The 21,717-nt window shown below is 51.0% G+C and overlaps 1 protein-coding gene across 1 annotated transcript in view; it reads left to right on the top strand.

Moving 5' to 3' along the window:
* TRIM25 (tripartite motif containing 25) overlaps window positions 1-13,231 on the top strand; it is a 15,207-nt gene extending 1,976 nt beyond the window's left edge. Inside the window, exons 3-11 of the mRNA XM_006758691.2 lie at window positions 5-239; window positions 4,821-4,916; window positions 6,791-7,024; window positions 9,316-9,472; window positions 10,060-10,125; window positions 10,769-10,795; window positions 11,328-11,411; window positions 11,491-11,589; window positions 12,185-13,231. Coding sequence (XP_006758754.1) covers window positions 5-239; window positions 4,821-4,916; window positions 6,791-7,024; window positions 9,316-9,472; window positions 10,060-10,125; window positions 10,769-10,795; window positions 11,328-11,411; window positions 11,491-11,589; window positions 12,185-12,714 — 1,528 coding nt within the window. The 3' untranslated portion in view covers window positions 12,715-13,231. The remainder of the gene's footprint in view (window positions 1-4; window positions 240-4,820; window positions 4,917-6,790; window positions 7,025-9,315; window positions 9,473-10,059; window positions 10,126-10,768; window positions 10,796-11,327; window positions 11,412-11,490; window positions 11,590-12,184) is intronic.
* The last annotated feature ends 8,486 nt before the right edge of the window (window positions 13,232-21,717 follow it).

The following is a 21,717-nucleotide window of genomic DNA, read 5'->3' as shown; positions in this document are numbered from 1 at the left end:
TCCTGTGCAGGGCCTCCTTCTGCCAGGAGCACCTGCGGCCGCACCTCGACAGCCCGGCCTTCCGGGACCACCCGCTGCAGCCGCCCGTCCAGGACCTGTTGCACCGCAAGTGCCCCCAGCAAAATCGCCTCCGCGACTTCTTCTGCCCCGAGCACAGCGAGTGCATCTGCCATATCTGCCTGGTGGAGCACAAGACCTGCTCGCCTGTGCCCCTGAGCCAGGCCAGCGCAGACCTGGAGGTAGGGGGTGCGGCGCGAGGCGCAGAGGGGCAGCCTGGGCCAGCTGGGCGGTGCAGAGGGCGCCTCCGTGGGCATCTCCGCCTACGCTGGATCACCTGAGTCGGGGCATGGGCTTTGCTGAGCCTGAGATCTGGGGCAGAAGACACGGGTGATGTTTGTTGCTTGCCTTAAGCCTAGTAGTTAGTACCTGTCTGATGGTGTTAATAGAGGGTTTTGAACCCTCAAATACGAACCCCGGAGGTTCCCTCTGTTCCCTCATTAAATCCTGGCAACACCCAGGAGGGGGGTATAATTAGTTCCATTTTCCAGGAGAGCAGATGGAGTTCCGCAGAAGCTAATTTAGCCTGAGTAACGGAGTAAGGGGCCCACCAACAGTTTGCCCGTCCTCCTCAGGTACCAGTCTCATAACCAAGTCTACAGAGTCCAGGGCATGGGACTCTCCTGGAGGGTGGAGGTCATATGAGCAAGAGTCATTGAGGAGCTGGAGAGTCCCAGTGACTAGGGAGGATCCCTGCGAGTGGGAGGGCTTGGATAGGACCCGACCGACCTTCGGGGAGAGCCAGTGATCTTGAAACATAGTGCCCTCCGTTCTGGCTGTGTGACTGTGAGACAGGGTTTGGCCCCTGGGCCCGAGTCCTCCTCAGTGAAGTGAGGAGGTGGGACCAGGTTGACTTCTAAGGGGCTTTCCAGGTCTGTGATGATTTTAGTGGCTTGGGGAGCCTAGAACCTCTGCCTGTGTGAGGATGAAAAGGTGTAACCAGCCCTAACCGGTTTGGTTCAGTGGATAGAGCCTCGGCCTGCAGACTGCAGGGTCCCAGGTTCAATTCCAGTCAAAGGCACATGCTTGGGTTTGGGGCTCAATCCCCAGTAGGGGGTGTGCAGGAGGCAGCTGACCCATGTTTCTAACTCTCTATCCCTTTCCCTTCCTCTCTGTAAAAAAAAAATCAATAAAATATATTTAAGAAATAAAAAGGTGTAACCAATCCACCTTTTGTTATATCAGTCTAAGCTCCAAAGCGTGCCTTGATGTCCTTTCATTCTCCCAGCACTGTCACCGAGAACAGGAACTGTCTTCGTGTTGTCAAAGCAGACCTGAGCTTGGGGAGGTTTGTGGCGGCACCAGGACCTGGGTGCAGGCCTTGCTTTTCTCTGGCCACAGCCCCTCCCCTACCTGGCCTGCTCCTCCCTTTCTGAGCTGGGTTCTCAGAAGTCAGACCTCCAGGCCTTTCGGGGGAGTTGACCTTTGAGGTGCAACCATCTGAGGCCCAGCTACCTGGGTCTTCTCTGTTCGTCATAGGAGCCTGCTCTGCCCCTATCAGCTGTGGGTTAGGGCAAGTCGCTGCAGTTCTCTGTTCAATGGAATTGGCTGCATTCCCCTGGCGGGGAGGCTGCAGAGAGAGGAGCTGTTGGGAAGTGCTTTGTGGGCGGGGTGGGAGTGGCTGGTTGACAGGGCTCCAGCCAGAGCTGGATGTTGAGACCTGGGTTTGAATTCTGGCTGCTTCCTAGCTGGGAATTGGCAAAAGGGGATAATGGTAGTACTCATCTCAGAAGGTTATCAGGAGGATTAAATGAAGCGGCCTATAAACAGCGTTTTCCAGTGAATGCTCATTTCTGTCACTCCACCCAGGGAGGAGGAGAGCTTGCTGGGCAGAGTGTCAGGTTGCCCAGATCTGTGCCTCGGGAGGGTGCCTGGGCCTGTCCGGAAGACTGGGGCAGCCTGCCTCCTGCCCAAGGGCCCTTCCAGAAGTTCTTATACATGGAGGCAGAAGGCAAGTAGGGGCAGGAGGGCCCTTCTTAGCCTGCCCCTGACTCATATCTCTCTCAGCCTCCAGGGCCCAGAGCTGGAGTCTGCACCCAGTTTATTTGAATGCCATACACATTTTGATTTTTTTAAAAATATATATTTATATTGATTTTTAGAGAGAGAGAGGAAGGAAGAGGGATAGAGAGATAGAAACATCAATGAGAGAGGAACATCATGGATCAGCTGCCTCCTATGGGACTGGGGATCAAGCCCGAAACTGGGGCATGTGCCCTGACAGGGAATCAAACTGGCAACCCCTTGGTTCCTGGGTCAGTGCTCAACTGCTGAGCTCAACTGCAGCTGGGCACGTTTTGCTTTGTTGTTGTTTTTTTAATATTTGTATTGATTTTAGAGAGGAAGGTAGAGGGAGAGATAGAAACATCAATGATGACAGAGAATCATTGATTGACTGCCTCCTGCACGCCCCCTACTGGGGATTGAGCCTGAAAGCCAAGCACGTGCCTTTGACTGGAATTGAACCGGGACCCTTCAGTCCGCAGGCCGAGGCTCTATCCACTGAGCAAAACCAGCTAGGGCCCGTTTTGCTTTTTGAATCTTGTAACAGGCCTGTCCCCACCATCTCCCCCTTCCCCATTGTCCTGGCCGAGTCCTTTAACCACTCTCCTTTCCAGGCCTGCTGTTCTGCTCATTGCTGGTGGCACAGCCAGCCCCAGTCGGGCAGTGCCGCAGCCTCGGGCGGGCGGCTGGCTTATCGCCATCACTCAAGCCGCTGGTACCTCCCACATGGAGGACCCAAGTCTCCAGGCTATGAGGGATCCTTAGAACTTCCTTCAATTAGGGAATTGTGTCTATTAGAGTCCTTGGACCGCTTTCCTTTTGTCTGGAGCCCTTTTCCATTGTCAGGGGACTATTAAGTCTCTTTGGTTAATGGTGGATAAAACCTTTCAAAATACAGTTTGGGAGTTCACTACTAAGGTGCTCTGCCTCTCAGAGGCCAGACGGTTGGAGGCCCCTCTCGCCCGGGTCTAGAGGTTTCTTCTAGCTCTGAGCCCTGCTAGGCGTGGCCTGTGGGGGCATGGCCTTCAGCCTTTGGCCCAGTTTGTCTTGGCCACTCTGAGAGGCCAGCTCAAAGGGCATTGTCGCAGAGGTTGGGTCTGAAACATCATTAGTGACTTGGGCTTTCGAGGTCGAGTTAGTGTGGCCTTGGACTCTGCTTCTGCTCTTTCATTCAAGGTCAGGTTCAGCCCTGAATATCTCTAGTGGCGTGGGAGAGGCAGGAAAGAGGAAGGGCGGGTCAGAGTATGTTGAACCATCTAATTAGGGGAAGTAAAATATTGTTTTTTTCCCCCTAGAAATTCTGTGTGCTCCATTTGGACGCATGTCTAATTGTAACACTAGGATCTCGTAACACCAGTTAATAGCGACGTAACGTCAGTCAAACCACCTAATTACTCTGTGCTTCAGTGGCCTCCTCTATAGAGGGCAGGTAACCCCAACTTCACGGTTTTGCCCGTAGCTTCAACACAGGCAAAGCACTAGAGCAACGCCTGGCTTGCAGCAGCCACGTAATGAACACTCCCTGTGATTCTGACGGTGGTGGTGGCTATTTTCCTCCCCATTTCCTGCCCCAACGTTTCACCTGAGCAGGGAGGTAGGGACTAAGTAAGATATTATGAAAATTTATAGAAATAGTAAGAGGCCGTGGATGATATTATCTTCATGTGTAACGTATCTTTGTTTCTGCAGGTGGCTAGGGGCCTAGCAGTTCTGAATCACCTTAGTTCAATGTCTGGGACTTGAGCTGACGGTGGGCTGGTCCATTGCTGGTTTATTCTTCATTCTTAGGGTGTGGCCCTTGGAGGTCCCCACCTGTGGGGCTGACCAAGTGAGCTCTGGACTCTGATGTTGTCCCCCGGCCTCCCTGAGCTGACAGGTGCTCGCAGCTGTCTTCTGGAATTGGCAGGTGGCTCTGGGAAAACAACCCCAGACGCCAGGCTTATCTCTCCGGGTTTCTTTCTCCTGGATCTTGGCTCTGTAACCCTTCCCTGCCTGCTTTTCTGGTTGCTTGTGGTGGGGAGGGTTGCCCAGAATGACCTCGTCTGCCATGACTGAAGCAGCTGTCCCAGCTCGCTCTGTCTCCTTTGTGAGCTTGACCGCCTTCCTTGCCTTAGTTTCATCACCTGTGAAATGGGTGCTGGTGAAAAAGCGCATCATCATACCTTCTGACATGTGGCTTATACCAGGGGCCCACGTCGGCCCGCGGGCCACATGCAAATACAAATATTGTATTTGTTCCCGTTTTGTTTTTTTTACTTCAAAATAAGATATGTGCAGTGTGCATAGGAATTTGTTCATAGTTTTTTTTTAAACTATAGTCCGGCCCTCCAACGGTCTGAGGGACAGTGAACTGGCCCCCTGTTTAAAAAGTTTGAGGACCCCTGGTTTATATCTTACTGAGTGGACTGAGGACTTCTGTTGTTTCTGGGTGGTTCACGTTACTCCTACTAGCCCTGTGAGGTGGGAACAGCTGTATCTCATTAGTGGCCAAGGAGACTGAGGTGAGAGGCAATTGGACAGCTGGGAACTGGGGCTGGAACCCTGGTCTGTCTGGCTCCAAATCCTGTATTTACAGCACGGTCTCCCTAAGAGGATGAAGGGAGGTAGTGAATATGAGAATGCTGAAAAGGCTACAAGCAGGCAAGACTTGGGGTGGCGGGAACACCACCTGTGGGATAGGCTCGGGGGATGGTTCGGTGTTGGGTGCCGGTGGGGGCTGGGCCCAGGTGTTCTCTCACCCTGTTTTGTTTTCCCCACAGGACAAGCTGAGGTATAAACTGACAGTCATGTACGGTCAGATCAACGGTGCCGCGAGAGCGCTGGAGGATGTGAGAGCCAGGCAGAAGGATGTGCGGGTGAGTGGCAGGGCTCTCCACCACCAGCCCTGGCCCTGGGCCTCCCTCCGCCTCCAGGCAGGACAGGCTCAGCTGGGATCTCCACGAGGCTCATGGTGGTTTCATTCACAGTGTCAGAATTAAACGTCAACCTTGTAAAACATGCCAGAAACTATGTGCCCAGGAGAGAGCCTTCATAGACGCAAACAAAAGACTACCTGCAAGCCCAGCGTTGGGGGAATCATTAAAAATTAGTGTTGAGCCCTAAATGGTTAGAGCATCAGCCCACGCACCTGGTTGGTTGAAGCTGAGTCACCATTCTGTCTCTGTCCTAGCCTGCCAGAAGGGCAACAAGAAGAGTGTTTCGTATATCACTTCTGCTCATGTATATCACTTCTGCTCATACCGAATTAGGAACAGCTTAGTCACATGACCAAGCCTCACCACAGGGAGGCTGGGAAATGTAGTCCGTCGCTTAGCAGCCATGTGTCCTCCCGAGATTCGAGATTCGAGAGGTGCTCTCTTCCTGCGAATGAGCACTGGGGGCCATTAGCAGTCACATTGGAGATGGCAGGGTAAGGTTTTGGGTAGTAAAGAAATAACTGAATGTCAGTCTCCCTGTACGTTGCCCATCTCGTGTCCATTTCTGTTTTCATGTTGATTCTGAGCTAGAGCACTGCTGTGCAATAGAAATACAACGTGAGCCTTATCTGTAACGTCAGGTTAATTTTAACATCACGAGAAATTAATTTTGGTAATACATTTTATTTAACTTAAAACATCCAAAAAGTGATTATTTCAACAGAGTCAGTGAAATGTATTAATGAGAGACTTTGCAGTCCCTTTTTTGTACTTCGTCTTTGAAAGCCAGTGTGCATTTCACACAGCACATCTTAATTGGGATGAGGCACCTTTCAAGTGCTCTGTAGACACACCCAGCAAGTGGCTATGGAATTGGGCAGTCCGTTCCTGAGGGTGATATTCTCTAGAAATTTTCTAGAGCAGCTTCATACCCTCTCTTTAAAACAGAAAAATTACCACAAACTGCTTCCCAGCTTAAGAAAGGAAAATGGCCTTCACTATTTTGGCTCAGTGGATAGAGGGTCTGCCTACGGACTGACGGGTCCCAGGTTCGATTCCGGTCAAGGACATGTACCTTGGTTGCGGGTACATCCCTAGTAGGAGGTGTGCAGGAGGCTGCTGATCGATGTTTCTCTCTCATCGATGTTTCTAACTCTCTATCCCTCTCCCTTCCTCTCTGTGAAAAATCAATAAAATATATTTTTTTAAAAAAAGAAAGAAAGAAAAATGTCACCAATGCAGCTGAAGCCCTCACTCTACTGTATAAAAAGCCTTCCCTTTTTATATCCCCCTTCCTCTCTTCCAAAAGCAACCACTATCCTGAATTTATTTCCCTGGATTTCTTTATACTGCTTTATGTTTGTGTGCCTCCCTTTGGCAATAAATGCTCCCATCCTGTTTGTATTTAAGCTTTCTGTAAAGGCATCAGTACTGTGTGTCTTTTTCTACAAGCTGTTTGTCCCCATAGAATTTATCCGTGCATCACCCCAGTTCATTAATTCTCATTGCTGTTTAATCTTCCATCCAGTGAATGCGCAGTCTGCACATTCAGTCTCCTGTTTCCAGGGCTCTGCTAATTCAAACAGTGCTGCTTGTGCGTGTTCTCATGCACATCTGTGGAGATTTTCCTGGAGTATATTCCTTGAGTTGAGTTGTTGGGTCACAGGGTCCGAGCGCCTTCAAATGCACTAGAAATTGCCAAATTGCTCTCTAAAGTGGTCCTGCCCCCTGTGTGCTCCACATCTCCCCAACGCTTGGTCCCGCGGGCTTAGCTTTGTCAGCCTGATGGATGTGTTCTTGTCTTGGCATCTTAGGAGGCTGCTCAAAAGAAGATAGAACAGCTTAGACAAGACTACTTGGAAATGAAGGCGCTCATTGACGCCTCCGAGGCCAGCTCCACGCGGAAGATAAAGGAGGAGGAGAAGAGGGTCAGCAGCAAGTTCGACAACATTTACCAGATCCTCCTCAAGAAGAAGGCAGAGATGCAGGCCGTAAAGGAGGAGATTGAAGCCGCCCTGACCAAGGGGGGCGAGTTTGAGTTTCTGGAGGTGGGTCTTGATGAGGACATTGTTGAACACTCTTCCTGCCCAGCGTGACGATGTTGACTACGGGGCAACGGGGCCTCTAGGAGTGGGGTCTGTGAGAGGTCATTGAAAGCGTCCCTGACACATAAGCTGTATTCGTTTTACATGCTGTGGGACAACTCACCACACACACGGGGGCTTAGATCATACATGGACTGTGTCACACTTTCTGTGGCTCAGGAGTCTGGGCGTGGCTTAGGGGGTTGTCTTCTGAGGGTCTCTCACAGGCTGCTTTCTGAGTGTCGGCGGGGCTGCATTCCTTGGTGGTTGGTAAATCCAGTTCCTTGTGGTGCAGGACCAAGGTCCCCCTTTCTTGCTGGCTGTGCACGCTCCGTTCCTAGAAGCTGCCGCAATTCCTTGCCACATGGCCCTCTTCCAGCTTGGCAGCTTACTTGAAAGCTAACGGGAAATTCTCCCTCTAGGAAGGCCCAGCCCCCCTTTGCAGGCCTCTCACCGAGTAAGCCTGGCCCATCCAGGAGACTCATCTTTTTGATGAACTCAAAATCAACAGATTTGGGCCCTGGCTGGTGTGGCTGAGTTGGTTGAACATCGATCGTCCCATGCACCAAAAGGTTGCCAGTTCTATTCCTAGTCAGGGCACGTGCCTGGTTGCCTGTTCGATCCCCAGTAAAGGGGGTGAGGGGGCTCATGCAGGAGGCAGCTGATCGATGTTTCTCTCTCACATCGATGTTTCTCTCCCTCTCCCTTCCACTCTCTAAAATCAATTAAAAAACATACTTTTAAAAAATGACCTCTGAAAAATTTTTTCACATTCACTGCCCTGCTTGTTCTCAAGGGAGGTGATTATATAGGATGTGTAACCTTGGGAAGGGGTGGGACTCTTAGGGGCCATCTTGGAATATTGCCTACTGCATGCACCTCGCTCTCTTCCCTAATCCCTCCTCCACATGGTCCCTGGAAGTGTCTTTTTTTGGTTTGTTTTTAATATATTTTTATTGATTTCAGAGAGGAAAGGAGAGGAAGAAAGAGGTAGAAACATCAGTGATGAGAGAGAATCACTGATCAGCTGCCTCCTGCACACCCCACACTGGGGATTGAGTCCACAGCCGGGTGTGTGTCCTGACTGGGAATCCAACCGTGGTTTATAGGTCGACAGTCAACCTCTGAGCCATGCCAGCCAGGATGGAAGCGTCCTTATAAAGCACAGAGCCCTCCGCCCTTTCCGACTTCATGTTCCTTAGCACGGCCCCCTGGCCCCTGATGACCGGGCCCTGCCTTTGCCAGCAGCCTCATGTCTTGCTGCCCACCCCCAGCCCATGCTCCGTGCTGTGACCACAGCAGAGCACTCACCGTTCCTCCTGGCCCTGGATCATGTCCCAGGGTCCCCAGTTTCCTCCGTCCTCCCTGGATCCCATTGTTTTGCCATTACTGACAATCGGAGCGTGCTCCCCCCCCCCCCCCCCCCGAAGCTCTTGACGTTGTGCTAGATGTGTTTTCCTACCTGTCTAGGCTGTCAGCTCCGTTCAGTGTGGCCCATCCTTTACGGCCACCTTTCTTCCTGGCATGCCCAGCCCTTGCAGAATGCCTGGCATGCAGTGGGTGTTCCGGTGAGCCCACTGATTGGGTGACGTGCTCTGACCCCTCCAAGGCCCAGATGCCTCGTTCAGGTCCGGGGGAGGGTACAGGAGTGACTGGTCCACCCTAGGCTGGAGGGTGTTAGCTTCTTCTCATTCCGGTGCGTTGGAGTAGCTGCCTCGAGCTCTCTGAGAAGGGTTCTGAATCCGCATTTGGGCCTCTTCATACGCTGTGACCTGACTCTTGTCTCAAAGTTTGGGACAGCCCGGAAGACCCTTTTCATCGGATGTGCCCTAGCTGAGTCCTGCACGCTTGAGACCTCCCTGTCCATCCCAGAACCTGTGTTCACAGCTGGTCCTGAGTCTCCCGTGCTGCCTCAGCCCCAGCTGGAGGAGTGGAGGGAGCGTTTTCCATGGCGCTCAGGGGACCTGGGTCCCAGTTTTGTCCCTGCCAACTCATTGTGACCAGGGTTCCTGTCAGGTCACTTGTCATTTCTAGACGTCAGTTTCCCCATCTGTCAGGGGAGCAACCTCTGAGGGTCCTTCCAGTTCCAGATCACGGTCTTAAAAGTGACACTTTAATGCCCAGCGACCTCAGGCCTATAGTTGGGAAGGCGGGTAGGTGGGGTGGGCGCAGGGCAGCTCCTCTGGGCTTCTGGAGCCTGAGCCCAGGCCCTGGCTTCCTGGAGCCACCTGCACTGACCCCCTGGCTTGTTCCAGAAAGCGGCACAGCTGCAGGCGGTCTCAACGAAGCCAGTGTACGTCCCCAAGGTGGAGCTGAATCACGAGCTGATAAAGGGCGTCTACCAGAGCACCTTGGACCTCAAAACCGAGCTGAAGCGGTGCCTCAAGAAGCCTGAGGAGCCCCCCACCTCAGGTAACCATCCGCACCTCCCCACGGACCCCGCTGAGACCCCTGACTCGGGTGGGTCCCCTCAGCGGTTTGGGGTGCAAGAGAGGGCCGTGATCCCGAGCATTGGGGCTTAGTTTCAGGGGTCCTGCCACAAAGACTCCCAGTACCTCCTCATGGAGGGCTCGGCCCCATGGAGGAGCGTAAAGCTGTGGACGAATTAGCCCCCTGCTACCTCAGTGGTCCCTGGTCTGGGGGAGGGAGGGGTGGAAACCCAGAGGGAAGGGGCTGCAGGCACCTCTGTGTCATCACTATGAGCAAGGGCCTCCCCCCGTTGTGCGCTGGAAGACGCTGAAGCTGAGCCGGTGCAGAGGTCACAGAGCGGGTGCTGGTGGAAAGACTGGACCCCAGCTACGTTTTAAGCCAGAGAAAAGAGGGAACGCCCCAGACTGGTCCTCCTAGGTCCTGTCTTCTAGCTCTTGTAAGGGCTGGGAGGCGAGCGTGGATGGGATGTGGGAGTGGCTGCCTTTGTAAACCCGCCCGCCTGTGGCAAAGCTGGCTCCCGGGGTGTTTTGGAGGAGCCCCATCAATGAGCACCTTCTTCGTTGGCACAGGGGAGCCTGCAGAGCATGCCACGGCGCCCACGCCAAAACCCACACGCCCTGTGAAGAAGGTCCCGAGTAAGTAACCCCGCGTCCCCGTGGCAGCAGCATGGCTGGGGCTGGCGGGGCTGGCTGAGACAGTCACAGGTGTTGCTGCTCCTTGCTGCCTGGAGCAGGTCTGGAGTGGGGCCCGAGAATGTGCATTTTCTATGGGTTCCCGGTGGTGCTGATGCTGCTGGTTGGGACAAGACACTTGGAGAACCGCTGTTTTCGCTAAGTCGGTTTCCATAGGCACACACTCCAGCTAGTTCGTAAGGACTATTGCGGTACTTGGCCAGCACGTGGCTTTTGCTGACTCTGTTTTTGTCTTTTGCACTTTGCCTTTTATGGAGATATAATTTACGTTCAGTAAAATGAACAGATCTTAAATACAGTTAGGTAAATTTTGACCAATGCATTCGTGGGTGGTACTATTATTACCCACATCAAGATAAAGTATTTCCATTACCCCAGAAAATTCCATCATGCTCCTTCCACACCAATCACCATGGAGCTATTTGCCTGGTGACCCCTTATCTTTGTCAAGTTCAAACATCCTAGCTTTATCAGTATGGGTCACATTTATGCAAATGAATGTTATTATGGTCTTGGGAAAGCATCATTGTGTTGTGCTTTACAATGTCTTCATTCTGGAATTTTCTTTTTTTTTTTTTTTTTTCAGAAGAAGAAAAGAAACCCAAGAAATTTCGTAAGTTACGCATTTCTGCTCTGTTTGTTTCTTGAGACTGGCTGAGTGCAGCACTAAATGCCGACCTGTCTCATCGGGATTCTGTGATGGGGCCCCAGTTCTAGGATTACATTCTGTAATAGCAGGTTGGAGGTGACGACAAGTGAGCATAGCCCATCTGAACTCACCTGTGTTGCCCTGGCTGTCCAGGTGTGCGTCGTCTGTACAAGTGACTTTTTTTTAAAGTTTTAAAAAATATTTATTTTTATTGACTTCAGAGAGGAAGGGAGAGGGAGAGAGAGAGAAACATCAATGATGAAAGAGAATCATCAATCAGTTACCTCTTGCACGCCCGGACATGTGCCTGCAACCCGGGCATGTGCCCTGACCGGGAATTGAACTGCGACCTCCTGGTTCATAGGAGGACACTCAACTATTAAGCCACACTGGCCGGGCAGAAGTGACTCTTGAAAATCAGCTTAGAAGGGAGTAGAGGCCATCAGGTCGCTCTGTGTCATGTCCCCAACATTTGTTCCTCCTTCCTCATCCCCAGCCGCTGCTGCTGGCTCACCCAACAAGCTTCCCACCTTTGGGTCTTCGGAGCAGCTAGGAGATTTAAAACAAGCTGGCTTTGAGGGTGAGTTACTGTGGACGAGGGCCAGTGGGAGATCTACTCTGAATTTGTTCTGAAAATGGCTCTCTGTTTCCTCACCCAGCTGCAGCCAAACCCAGCCCCGCGCAGCCAAACTCGGTGTCTCTCAAGGCCAAGGTGCTGGAGAACTTCTTAGCCAAGTCCAGACCTGAGCTCCTGGCGTGTGAGTAGCATCTGCAGGCAGTGGCTGTTGCCAAAACCCACCGGTCCCACTGCCAGCTCTCTCCTCTGGTTTTCCTTTTGGCTCCCTGCCGTTCCAAAGCCTTGCCACGCACCATAACTTCTCCCTCTCCCACCCAGCTTCTGTGTCGCAGAGAAGAGAGGCGCTCAGAAGGGGCCTCCCTCATCCTCTCTTTGCCGTCTCACTTGACTCCATACCCTCTCTCTCCTTTCTCTGTTCACTTCCTCAAGGCCAGTTCCTTGGCCAGGACCCTGGATCTTACCCCTTTTGCTCTCTCTGGAACTTTGTGTTCTCAGTTAGGCCTCAGTTATGGATGGATGGATGGATGGATGAGTGGATGGATGGATTGATGGATGGATGGACGGATGGCTAGATGGAAGTATGGAAGGAGGAGGGACAGACGGATGGATAGATGGACGGGTGGATGTGTGGATGGATACAATAGTAAGTGGATGGATAGATGGGTAGGTGGATGGATGGATAAAACAAATGAGTAATACTCCCAGTTGAGAAAAGATTTAAAAGTGAGAGCGCTTGGGCTCCTTGTAATTGATTGCTTGGGGTGATGCTTTTGTAGATGCTGTTAAGGTCATCCTGGACTACAACACTGCCTACAGCAAGGTGGCTCTCTCGGAGAACTACACTGTGGCCTCTGTGGCCGAAACACACCAGACCTACCGGCCACATCCCCAGAGGTTCACATACTGTTCTCAGGTGCTGGGCTTGCACTGCTACAAGAAAGGGATCCACTACTGGGAGGTGGAGCTGCAGAAGAACAACTTCTGTGGGATGGGCATTTGCTATGGCAGCATGGCCCGGCAGGGCCCTGAGAGCCGGCTCGGCCGCAACAGCGCCTCCTGGTGCGTGGAGTGGTTCAACACCAAGATCTCCGCCTGGCACAACAATGTGGAGAAAATCCTGCCCACCACCAAGGCCACACGGGTTGGCGTGCTTCTCAACTGCGACCACGGCTTCGTCATTTTCTTTGCTGTTGCTCTTGACAAGATCCACGTGATGTATAAGTACAAGGAGGACTTTACTGAAGCTCTGTATCCGGCCTTCTGGGTGTTCTCTACAGGTGCCACGCTCTCCATCTGCTCTGCCTAGTAGGCAGGCCCTGGACACTGGCCAACTGCCCGGGCAGTGCCCAGGACTCTAGTGAAAAGGTGCAGGGGGCTCTTGGAGATCTTCCCTGACAGTCCCAGGGGTTGCCAGGATGGGAGGGGAGTTGATGGAAGGTAAGAGGGTGGGGAGATGGGATAAGGGAGGAATTTAGCCAGGGAAAGGCGTGGGGGTGATTGTGTTGTGGGCAAGGAAGCGTTTCTCCGTCCTGTTGCCCCTCAAGGCAGGATCACCCCCCCTCTTCCCCTGGTTCTGGTAGATCCCCAGGCTGCTGGGTGGCTGGACAGGGCTTTGGGGATAAAGTCATCAGTGCCCCTTTCCTCTTGGAGAACATCTCGGGCCACTGCAGTCCTTTCTCGGACCCCTTGGTGGATGCCCTCATGTTGTCTTCCCATCTCCGTGTCTCGATTACTCTCTTCAGGGCTATTCAACTCTATAGAGCAGCGACTTTCAACCTTTTTCATCTCATGGCACATAAGCTAATTACTAAAACTGTGGCACACCAACAAATATATTTTTTGCCAATCTGACAAAAAAAGAAAGATACAATTTTGACTCATTCACACCAAACAGTTGTTGTGTTGGCTGTTGTCATTTTCTAATTTGACAATCTAAGGGAAAAGAGGTCTGTGCCGCTGACTGAATAGTCAGGTGTTGCCATGTTTTAAAAATTCTTGTGGCTCACCAGTGTGCTGCAGCACACTTGTTGAAAATCGCTGCAGTAGATTGAAAAAAAAAAATTTTCAAGTCTTTGAATTTTGATATTATTCACCCTCCCTTCCCGCCAGTACCCACATGTGAGGACCGGGGGTGAATGCTCAGATTCCTGCTTATTTTTTGTGATTGAGGGCAGGTCTCCACCCAGACCAGAGTTTCCTCCAAAAGTGGGTCCTCTTCCTCCCCTGGAAAATAGCCTCACCGCCCTTCCTGTCCTCATCGCCCCGTTGAGAATTTTTAAATGTTTACTCCAATAGGAACCTTTTCTGTCTCGGGCCATGATCTGAATCAGCCGATGTTGTATTTCTTCTTTTTTAAATCCTCACCCAAAGACATGCTTTGAGAGAGGAAACAAAAGAGGGGGAGAGAGAGAGAAGTACAGACACCGATGTCAGAGAGAAACATCTGTTGGTTGCCTTCCATATGTGACTCATCACATATGGAACCCACAACCCAGGTTATGTGCCCTGACTGGGAATTGAACTGGCAGCCTGTTGGTGCACAGAACCACACTCAACCAACCGAGCCACTCCGGCTGGGCATAACTTATAGAATTTCTAATTCAAGGTCAAGGTGACCCAGGTCCCGTGTGAATGGAAACCTCTCCCAGTCCCAAGTATTACGGAAGGCATCTCATGGCTGTAGCCACAGAACCTCGCTGGAGGCCTTCTCCCCACAGCCGAGGCTTTGGGGCAGGGAATCCTGACCTGGCTGCCAGAAGTGTGTGGCTCTGGTCTTGTTAGAGGATCTTGCCTTCTTATCGGTACCTCTTCTTGGGGTAGCTGCCTCTCCGCAGGATTGTGGGATACAGAGCTGGCACAGCTGAGCAGCTAGCTAAGCCCCATCTCTGACACCTGTTATCACAGGAGAGGTTGTATGTAGCTGCCTCAGGGGCCATACTAGCTCATCTGGGTGACTACCTACAGCTGGGATGATCTTCTAGCAGCTCCCGTGGGGAACAGCCCCTTCCTGTTCCTCCCGGCCACAGGCTGCTGAGGCCTGTCACTGGCCCTCGCCCCTTTCGCTGTCTTCTTCCTTTGAGCCAATTCTAGATGTGGGCATGGACCAGGCTAGGGCTCAGGAAGACCATAAGGATCAGCGAGGGAACGAGCTACAGGATTCTAGCACAAGGGGCTGTTTTCCTGCAGTGTTTCCATGCAGTGAAAATAACCCCAGTCCATGAAGGGGCGGAGTGAATGGAGAGCTGGAGTTTCCCGAGCTCTCTCTATCCTCATGTCAGGATGTGAGTGGAAGGAATTTCACCTCTCGTGGTGGAATGAGTCCTGCTCTGGGTTTGCCCGAGAGAGGAGCGCAGGCCAGGCCCTTGGTGGCATGAAAAAGCGGTCACCGCTAGGGTCTGGTGAAGGTGAGGCCTTGTGCTGGCATTCCAGGGCAAGGCAGGCCCGGGGCACGTGGTGTTCCTGACAGGTGTGGATCTGTGTCAGCTCCCGACAAGGACTGTCACTTCCTTGGGGGAGAGACCGTCCTTGTAGGGGAGGCTTCTCTGCCGACGTTGGCGTTGGCAGGTGGTTATCAAACGTTTTCTTCCCTTGCTACCGGGAAGAAAGGTTCTCTGATGACTCTTCTCTGCTTTTGGAGTTGGCCAAAAGCATCTACGTTGACCTTCTGAAACAGTAGCCTTGTCTGGAGCCAAGTCGTACTTGGGAGTCAGCTGGGCTTAGAGGAGAATGCCCAAGATGAACCTGAACCCAGGGCCCTATGGTGGCTCTCTCCCGCAGAAATGAAGGCCACAGAGAGGGCGCTTCCCCGGCCATCGACTGCTCAGGAAAGGGAAGCACACGTCCCTCTGTCTCTAAGGGAGGCAAGTAGGTGACCCGAGCTCTGCGCAAGGTGCTTTGGAGGTGTAAGTGAGGCGCACACATTCCTGTCTCAAACCTTACATTCCCTGGCCTTGTAGGGCTACTGCCTAACCCTGGAGTCCTAGGGTGGGAGGAACCTTTGCATTCATCCGACTTCTCGCTTTGCAGAGAAAGTCCAATGGGGAGGTATGGGTGATGCCAACCCATCATGGAGATGCTTCCTCGAGGCCTCCTGCATGCGTCCTGGTACCCCAGGGAAGTGTCAGAAATTTCCAGAGACACAAACATAAAAATACATCCCAGACCTGGGTGTCAGGGACTGTCTTGGTCACTCTGGCACGAGAAAGCAAAGGTCAGGGTCAGGTTTCTGTACAATTCAAGACTGCTTGGCTGGTTCCTCCTGTTTTAATGACTGAAATGGATAATTGATAGGTTATCGCTTACCTTATGCTGACCCCCACTGATTTTAGTTAATCAGAAGTATCCGAGCTGTTATTTCATGAGCTTGTTTATTTTAGCGTTGATTCTTTACGAGATAATCAGGGCTGTGGGCATGGATCTTTTGAAACTTGTGAGAAATACGAGGACCAAGGCTGGCTGACTTGCCTTAGAAGCTTGGAATGTAGGAAACCAGTGTTTGGTGTTCTTCCTTGCAGCTCAGTGTGTAGACAGTGTGACCCATCACACTGGGGTGAGCAAATGAGGTGCCCAGGGGCCTCTGGTCACCCAGGCCCTACCCAGCTGCTCCCAGATGTTGAGATGTCAGCAGACCTATAGCCCATTTGAGACTGGCCATGGGCGAGAATTCCTGATAGGATGTCCCTCTGGGCTTTGCTTCAGGATAATGCGAGGATGGATATAGGGAGAAGGGGTGGGGTATGAATGAAAGGGTGAGCCACAAGCTGGTAATCAATGAAACAGTTGCGGGATAGGATAGTTCATTAAAATATTCTTTCTACTGTTGCATATTTTGAAAACTTTCACAATAAAAAGTTTTAAAAATGAAATAAAGCATAGCCCAGGCCAGCGGTAGGCCCTGTCAGGTGGATTTTACCTTTGTTTGCAGAGGTAGGAGTTGTGGGAAGTGTGGGTTTGAGTCATCCCCTCTCATCTGTGGGGTATGTTCCATGACCCCCGTGAATGCTTGAAACCAAGGATAGTACTGAACCTTATGGATACTGTGCTTTTTCCTATACGTACATACTTATGATAAAGTTTCATTTATAAAATTAGGCAAGTAAGAGATTAGCAATACTAGCATAATAAAATAGACCAGTTATGACAATATACTGTAAATGAAAGTTATGTGAATGTGTTCTCTGTCTCTCTTTCTCTGAAAGTGTCTGATAACTGAGAAGGCTACTAAGTGACGAACGGTGGGGAGCTATACCGCGCGAATATGCTGGAAGAAGGGATGACTTACCTACCCAGGTGGGGTGGGGTGGGACTTCATCATGCGACTCAGAACTGTGCACAATGTAGAACTTATGAATTGGTTATTTCTGGAATTTTTCGTTTAATATTTTCAGACCACCATTGACAACGGGTAACTGAAGCTGTGGAAAGTGAAACCATGGATAAGGGGTATAGGGTGCGGCTACAGTGTTTGGACAGGTTCAAGCCTTGGGCTAATGAGAGGGCACAGTCCTCTCGTGGTCACGTGCAAGTCCCAGCTTGGAGGGCGGAGCCTTCCCAGCACAATTAGCCAACAGCTGTAGCTGTGAGCCTGAACCTGTGGTCCGAGCACCTGGCCCCACGTGCCTGAGTGATAGAGTTCAGGTGCATGTAGTTGAGTAGGGTTGAAACCAACGAGAATGTTGTAAACATCTTGATCACGCCCCTATGTTGCCTCGTGGCATCTGCTATAAAATAAAGACACGGCTTGTGGGCGCTGGCGTTGTCTCCTCACTAGGGAAGCAGCGTCCCACCGAGACCCAGCTTTCATTCTCTTGTCTGTCTTTTCTAAGCCTTTAACCCCCACCCCCCCTCAGGGTCACTGAACCAGGCTGAGCTGGCATGGCACATAAGGCACCCTGGGGCTGAGTATGCCATGGCTGTGCCGGCTCCCCACAAAGGGGAGACTATTATAATAAAGAATTTCACTGGCCTTGGTCCCTGGTTTCCAGAGGGGAGATTCTGGATCCTTGGCATTTCCCCAGTAAGAGGAGTGTCTTGGTCATTCACGAACCCCTTGGGTCACACCTGAGTCTATGCTAGGAGTTGAGATGACCCAGGATGGGGCCTTGTCATCAGAAAGGCCAACCATGAGGTTAGAGAGAAGGTTGGGACTTCGAGCCAGCCTGACCTCCATGGTGCGAGAGGGCCTGGAGATGGATTCAATCAATTATGCCTTTGTAATGAAACTCCGAAAAAATCTCTGGACGTTGAAACTCTGCTGAATACAGGGATGCACCCCGGTTCCACGGCCGTGGGGAGGGTGGAGGGTACAGAAGCTCTGCACTTGGGTCCCTCCGAGACGTCACTCTGTGTCTCTTCCTTTGGCTGGTCTTGATTTGTATCCTTGATAAGCAAACTGTAATCATAACTGTAGCCCTTTTCTGAGCTCTGTGAGCTCTAGTGAATCATCGAACCTGAAGGAGGTTGTGTGCTATACACTGGATGCTTGTGTAGCCCCAAGATCCAAATGTTGAAACCTCACTGCCAATGTGATGGAAATGGAGGTGATTAGGTCCTGAGGGTGGAGCCCTCATGAATGGGATTAGTGCCCTTAATAAAAGACCCCACAGAGCCCCCTTGTCCCTTCTGCCATGTGAGGACACAAGAAGACACCAGGCACAAAGTCTGCCAGCACTTGCATCTTGGATTTCCAACCTCCAGAACTATGAGAAATAAATGTTTGTTGTTTAAGCCACCCAGTTTATGGTGTTTTTGTTACAGCAGCTCAGACCAAGATGTCATGGGAACCTTCTGGATTTGTGGCCAGCCGGTCAGAAGTGCGGGTGGCCTGGGGACCACTGAAGTGTGGCTGGTGCCTGAAGCGAAGAGAGTCTTGCTGGGACCTTCAGCCTGTGGAGCCTGGCTCCGGGGCCAGGTGGTTCAGAATAGAGGTGGGGGGACTTGCCACCTTTGAACAGGCCCTTCGTGGCCCACCTGTCAGAGTAAAACACTGTCCTTCAAAGGAGTTTCCCGTGTTTTCTCTCCAGTGTCAAGTTTCCAGGGTTTTGTTCCCTTTCACTCCCACCACTGGCAGTATTTTCTTCCTCACTGTCACTGTACCCACAAAAACACTCGGAATGTCAGCTATAGGCTTGTCCTCCCGTTCAGAGATGCCACTTAAATTGTCATGGAATATTCTTCTGTTCCGATAAAAAGCTCAGGACAATAACCTGACTCCTCAGTAGAAGTACAACAAAGCTGCCCGCCAGTGTGCATGTGCGATGAGGGGCTAATCCTATTTGCTGTTGTCAATCCTTTTTCCATTGCTTTTCAGAGAGAGTGGAAGGGAGGGAGGGGGAGAGAGAAAGAGAATCTAATGTGAGAGAGACATGGATTGGTTGCCCCCATACCTGCCCTGACGCAGGCCAGGATTCAAACCTGCAACCCAGGTACGTGCCCTTGACTGGGAATCAAACTCATGACTCTTCGGTGCTCGAGTCGACACTAACCACTGGCCAGGGCTACGAGGGGCTAATTTTTGTTTTTTTTAATGTTATTGATTTCAGAGAGGAAGGGAAAGGGAGAGAGACTCATTGATTGGATGCCTTCTGCACGCCCCCTACTGGGGATTGAACCCACAACCTGGGGATGTGCCCTGAACTGAAATCGAACTCTGATCTGGTTCATAGGTTGATGCTCAACCATTGAGCCACACTGGCTGGGCATATTGTGAAACAATCTTAATTACTCTAAGCCAGCGGTTCTCAACCTGTGGGTCGCGACCCCTTTGGGGGTCGAACGACCCTTTCCCAGGGGTCACCTAAGACCATCGGAAAATACATATATAATTACATATTGTTTTTGTGATTAATCACTATGCTTTAATTATGTTCAATTTGTAACAAGGAAATTGGGGGTCACCACAAAATGGGGAACTGTATTAAAAGGTCACGGCATTAGGAAGGTTGAGAACCACTGCTCTAATTAGACTCTTAAAAAGGCAGGTCTAAGAGGGATGGGTAGACACAAATGTGATATGATTCTAGGTCCCTTTCAGGTGATTGGCTCTATGTGGATTTCCCAGGATGTGTATATCCTAGCACCTCATCTATGGATGGAATGTGAGTCGAGGACAGTGATGGCAAACCTATGACACGCGTGTCAGAGGTGACACACGAACTCATTTTTTTGGTTGATTTTTCCTTGTTAAATGGCATTTAAATATATAAAATAAATATCAAATATATAAATCTTTGTTTTACTATGGTTGCAAATATCAAAAAATTTCTATATGTGATACGGCACCAGAGTTAAGTTAAGGTTTTTCAAAATGCTGACACGCCGAGCTCAAAAGGTTCGCCATCACTGGTCTAGGATGTGAGAAGACGCTTCACCGCTAACCAGCTCTCACACACCATTTCCAAATGTTTCCATTAGTTTCCAATGATGTGTTCAGGTTTCCACTGCACCACAGGTACATCTTAGTAAAGCATCCGTGAAGGCCCCCTTTTGTACTCATCTCACCTGTCTTCCACGAGGGTCCCATGGCCTTGAAGGGTCCCATTCCAACTCAGCTTTCTCAGAGGTGTCTCTGTGACGAGAGATTCTAGGTCCCTTTCAGGTGATTGGCTCTATGGGGATTTCCCAGGATGTTTAATTCTGTGGTCTGAGAGCAGACATGGTATGATTTCTCTTCTGTTAAATTTGTTAAGGTGGTCCTGGCCGGCTGCTCAGTGGTTAGACCGTTGGTCCTTGGACTGAAGGGTCGCAGTTCGATTCCCAGTCAAGGGCACATACCTGGGTTGTGGGTTTGATCCCCACCCCCGGTAGGGATGAGTGCGGGAGGCAACCAGTTAATGTGTTTCACATTGATGTTTCTCTCTCTCTCTCTCTCTCTCTCTCTTTCTCCTCTTCCTCTCTCTCTGGAAAAAACACACACAAAAAACAAAGGAAAAAATATCCTCTGGTGAGGGTTAACAACAATTTGTTAATGTGTGTTGTATGGCTGGAATGTGGTAGATGTTGGGGGATGTTTCAGTGAGTTTGCTGCTGTTGGAGAAGTCGTCTGTGGATGTTTGGTTCTGAGGTTTGCTCTGTCTCTGCATCTGGGGCTTCCTGCCTGTTGGTTAGAGCGTCGGCCTGTGGATTCAAGGGTCCCAGGTTTGATTCCGGTCAAGGCCATGTACCTTGGTTGCGGGCACATCCCCAGTAGGGGGTGTGCAGGAGGCAGCTGATGGGTGTTTCTCTCTCATCGATGTTTCTAACTCTCTATCCCTCTCCTTCCTCTCTGTAAAAAAATCAATAAAATATATTTTTTAAAAAACCAAAACCCAGCAGAGGCTCCGGCTCACCAGCTCCTCCTGCAAGAGGCCATTAGGAACAGAGGCTCTGGGTTTTCAGCGTAGTCTCTCTCCCTCCTGCCACCGGAAGCGGGAGGGATTCCCCGGATATGGACTGTGGGGACCTGGCTGAGCTCTTGGAGGTAAATCTCACAATAGGGTGGGGGCCCCCCACCCCTGGTCCCCCCTGGAGTTTCTAACGCCGAGTTGTTGGCCCTGAGCCTCAGCAGGGCGTCCGGTGTTCCTACTCCAGGTTTCGGCTCTCGTCTCCGGTGAGTGTCCGCTCTGGGAAGCCGGGGTTCCCTGTATTTGTCTGTCTGTCCCTCCAGCCTCTGAGCGGCAGCTTGTCCTTGTCTTACTCTCTCACAAATCCAAGGAGAGCTGTTGATTTTTTCAGTCTGTTCTGCTTTTGCTGATTGGTAGGAGGGAGTGGCATCGGCCGCGCTTCTCTGCTCAGCTGGAAACCGGATCTCCACGATTTCATGTTCATTCAGTTCCAAAGACTTTCCGTTTCCTTCACTCCTGCTTTGACCCAGTGGCCAGCTGCAGGAGGTTGGCTGTGGGAGAACACTGACCACCAAGGGGTAGCTCCTGCGTTGAGTGTCTGCCCCCTGGTGGTCAGAGCATGTCATAGCGACCGGTCGACCAGTTGTTCAGCCATTCGGTCACTGGGTCACTTAGGCATATATATATATTTGACTATATTTCCTATGCTGTAATTTACATTCCCACCCATTGGTTATTTAGAAGTGTTTGTTTTTCACATATTTTTTTTGGGGGGGGGTTTCCAGATATGTTGCTGTTGTTATTGGTTTTAAATTTGATTCCATTGTGGTCTGAGAATGTATTTTGCATGGTTTGAGTTGTTTTAAGTGTATCAAATTTTGTTTTGTGACTCAGAATGTGATCTAGCTTGGAAAATGTTATACATGCACTTAAAATGTGTATGCGGCTGTTATTGGGGGAAATGTTTTATGTTAATTGGTCAAGTTGGT

This window comes from Myotis davidii, unplaced genomic scaffold (genome assembly GCF_000327345.1).
Source record: "Myotis davidii unplaced genomic scaffold, ASM32734v1 scaffold595, whole genome shotgun sequence".
NCBI lineage: Eukaryota > Metazoa > Chordata > Mammalia > Chiroptera > Vespertilionidae > Myotis > Myotis davidii.
The sequence above is the reverse complement of the archived record's forward strand: the minus strand, read 5'-3'. Positions and strand labels throughout refer to the sequence as shown.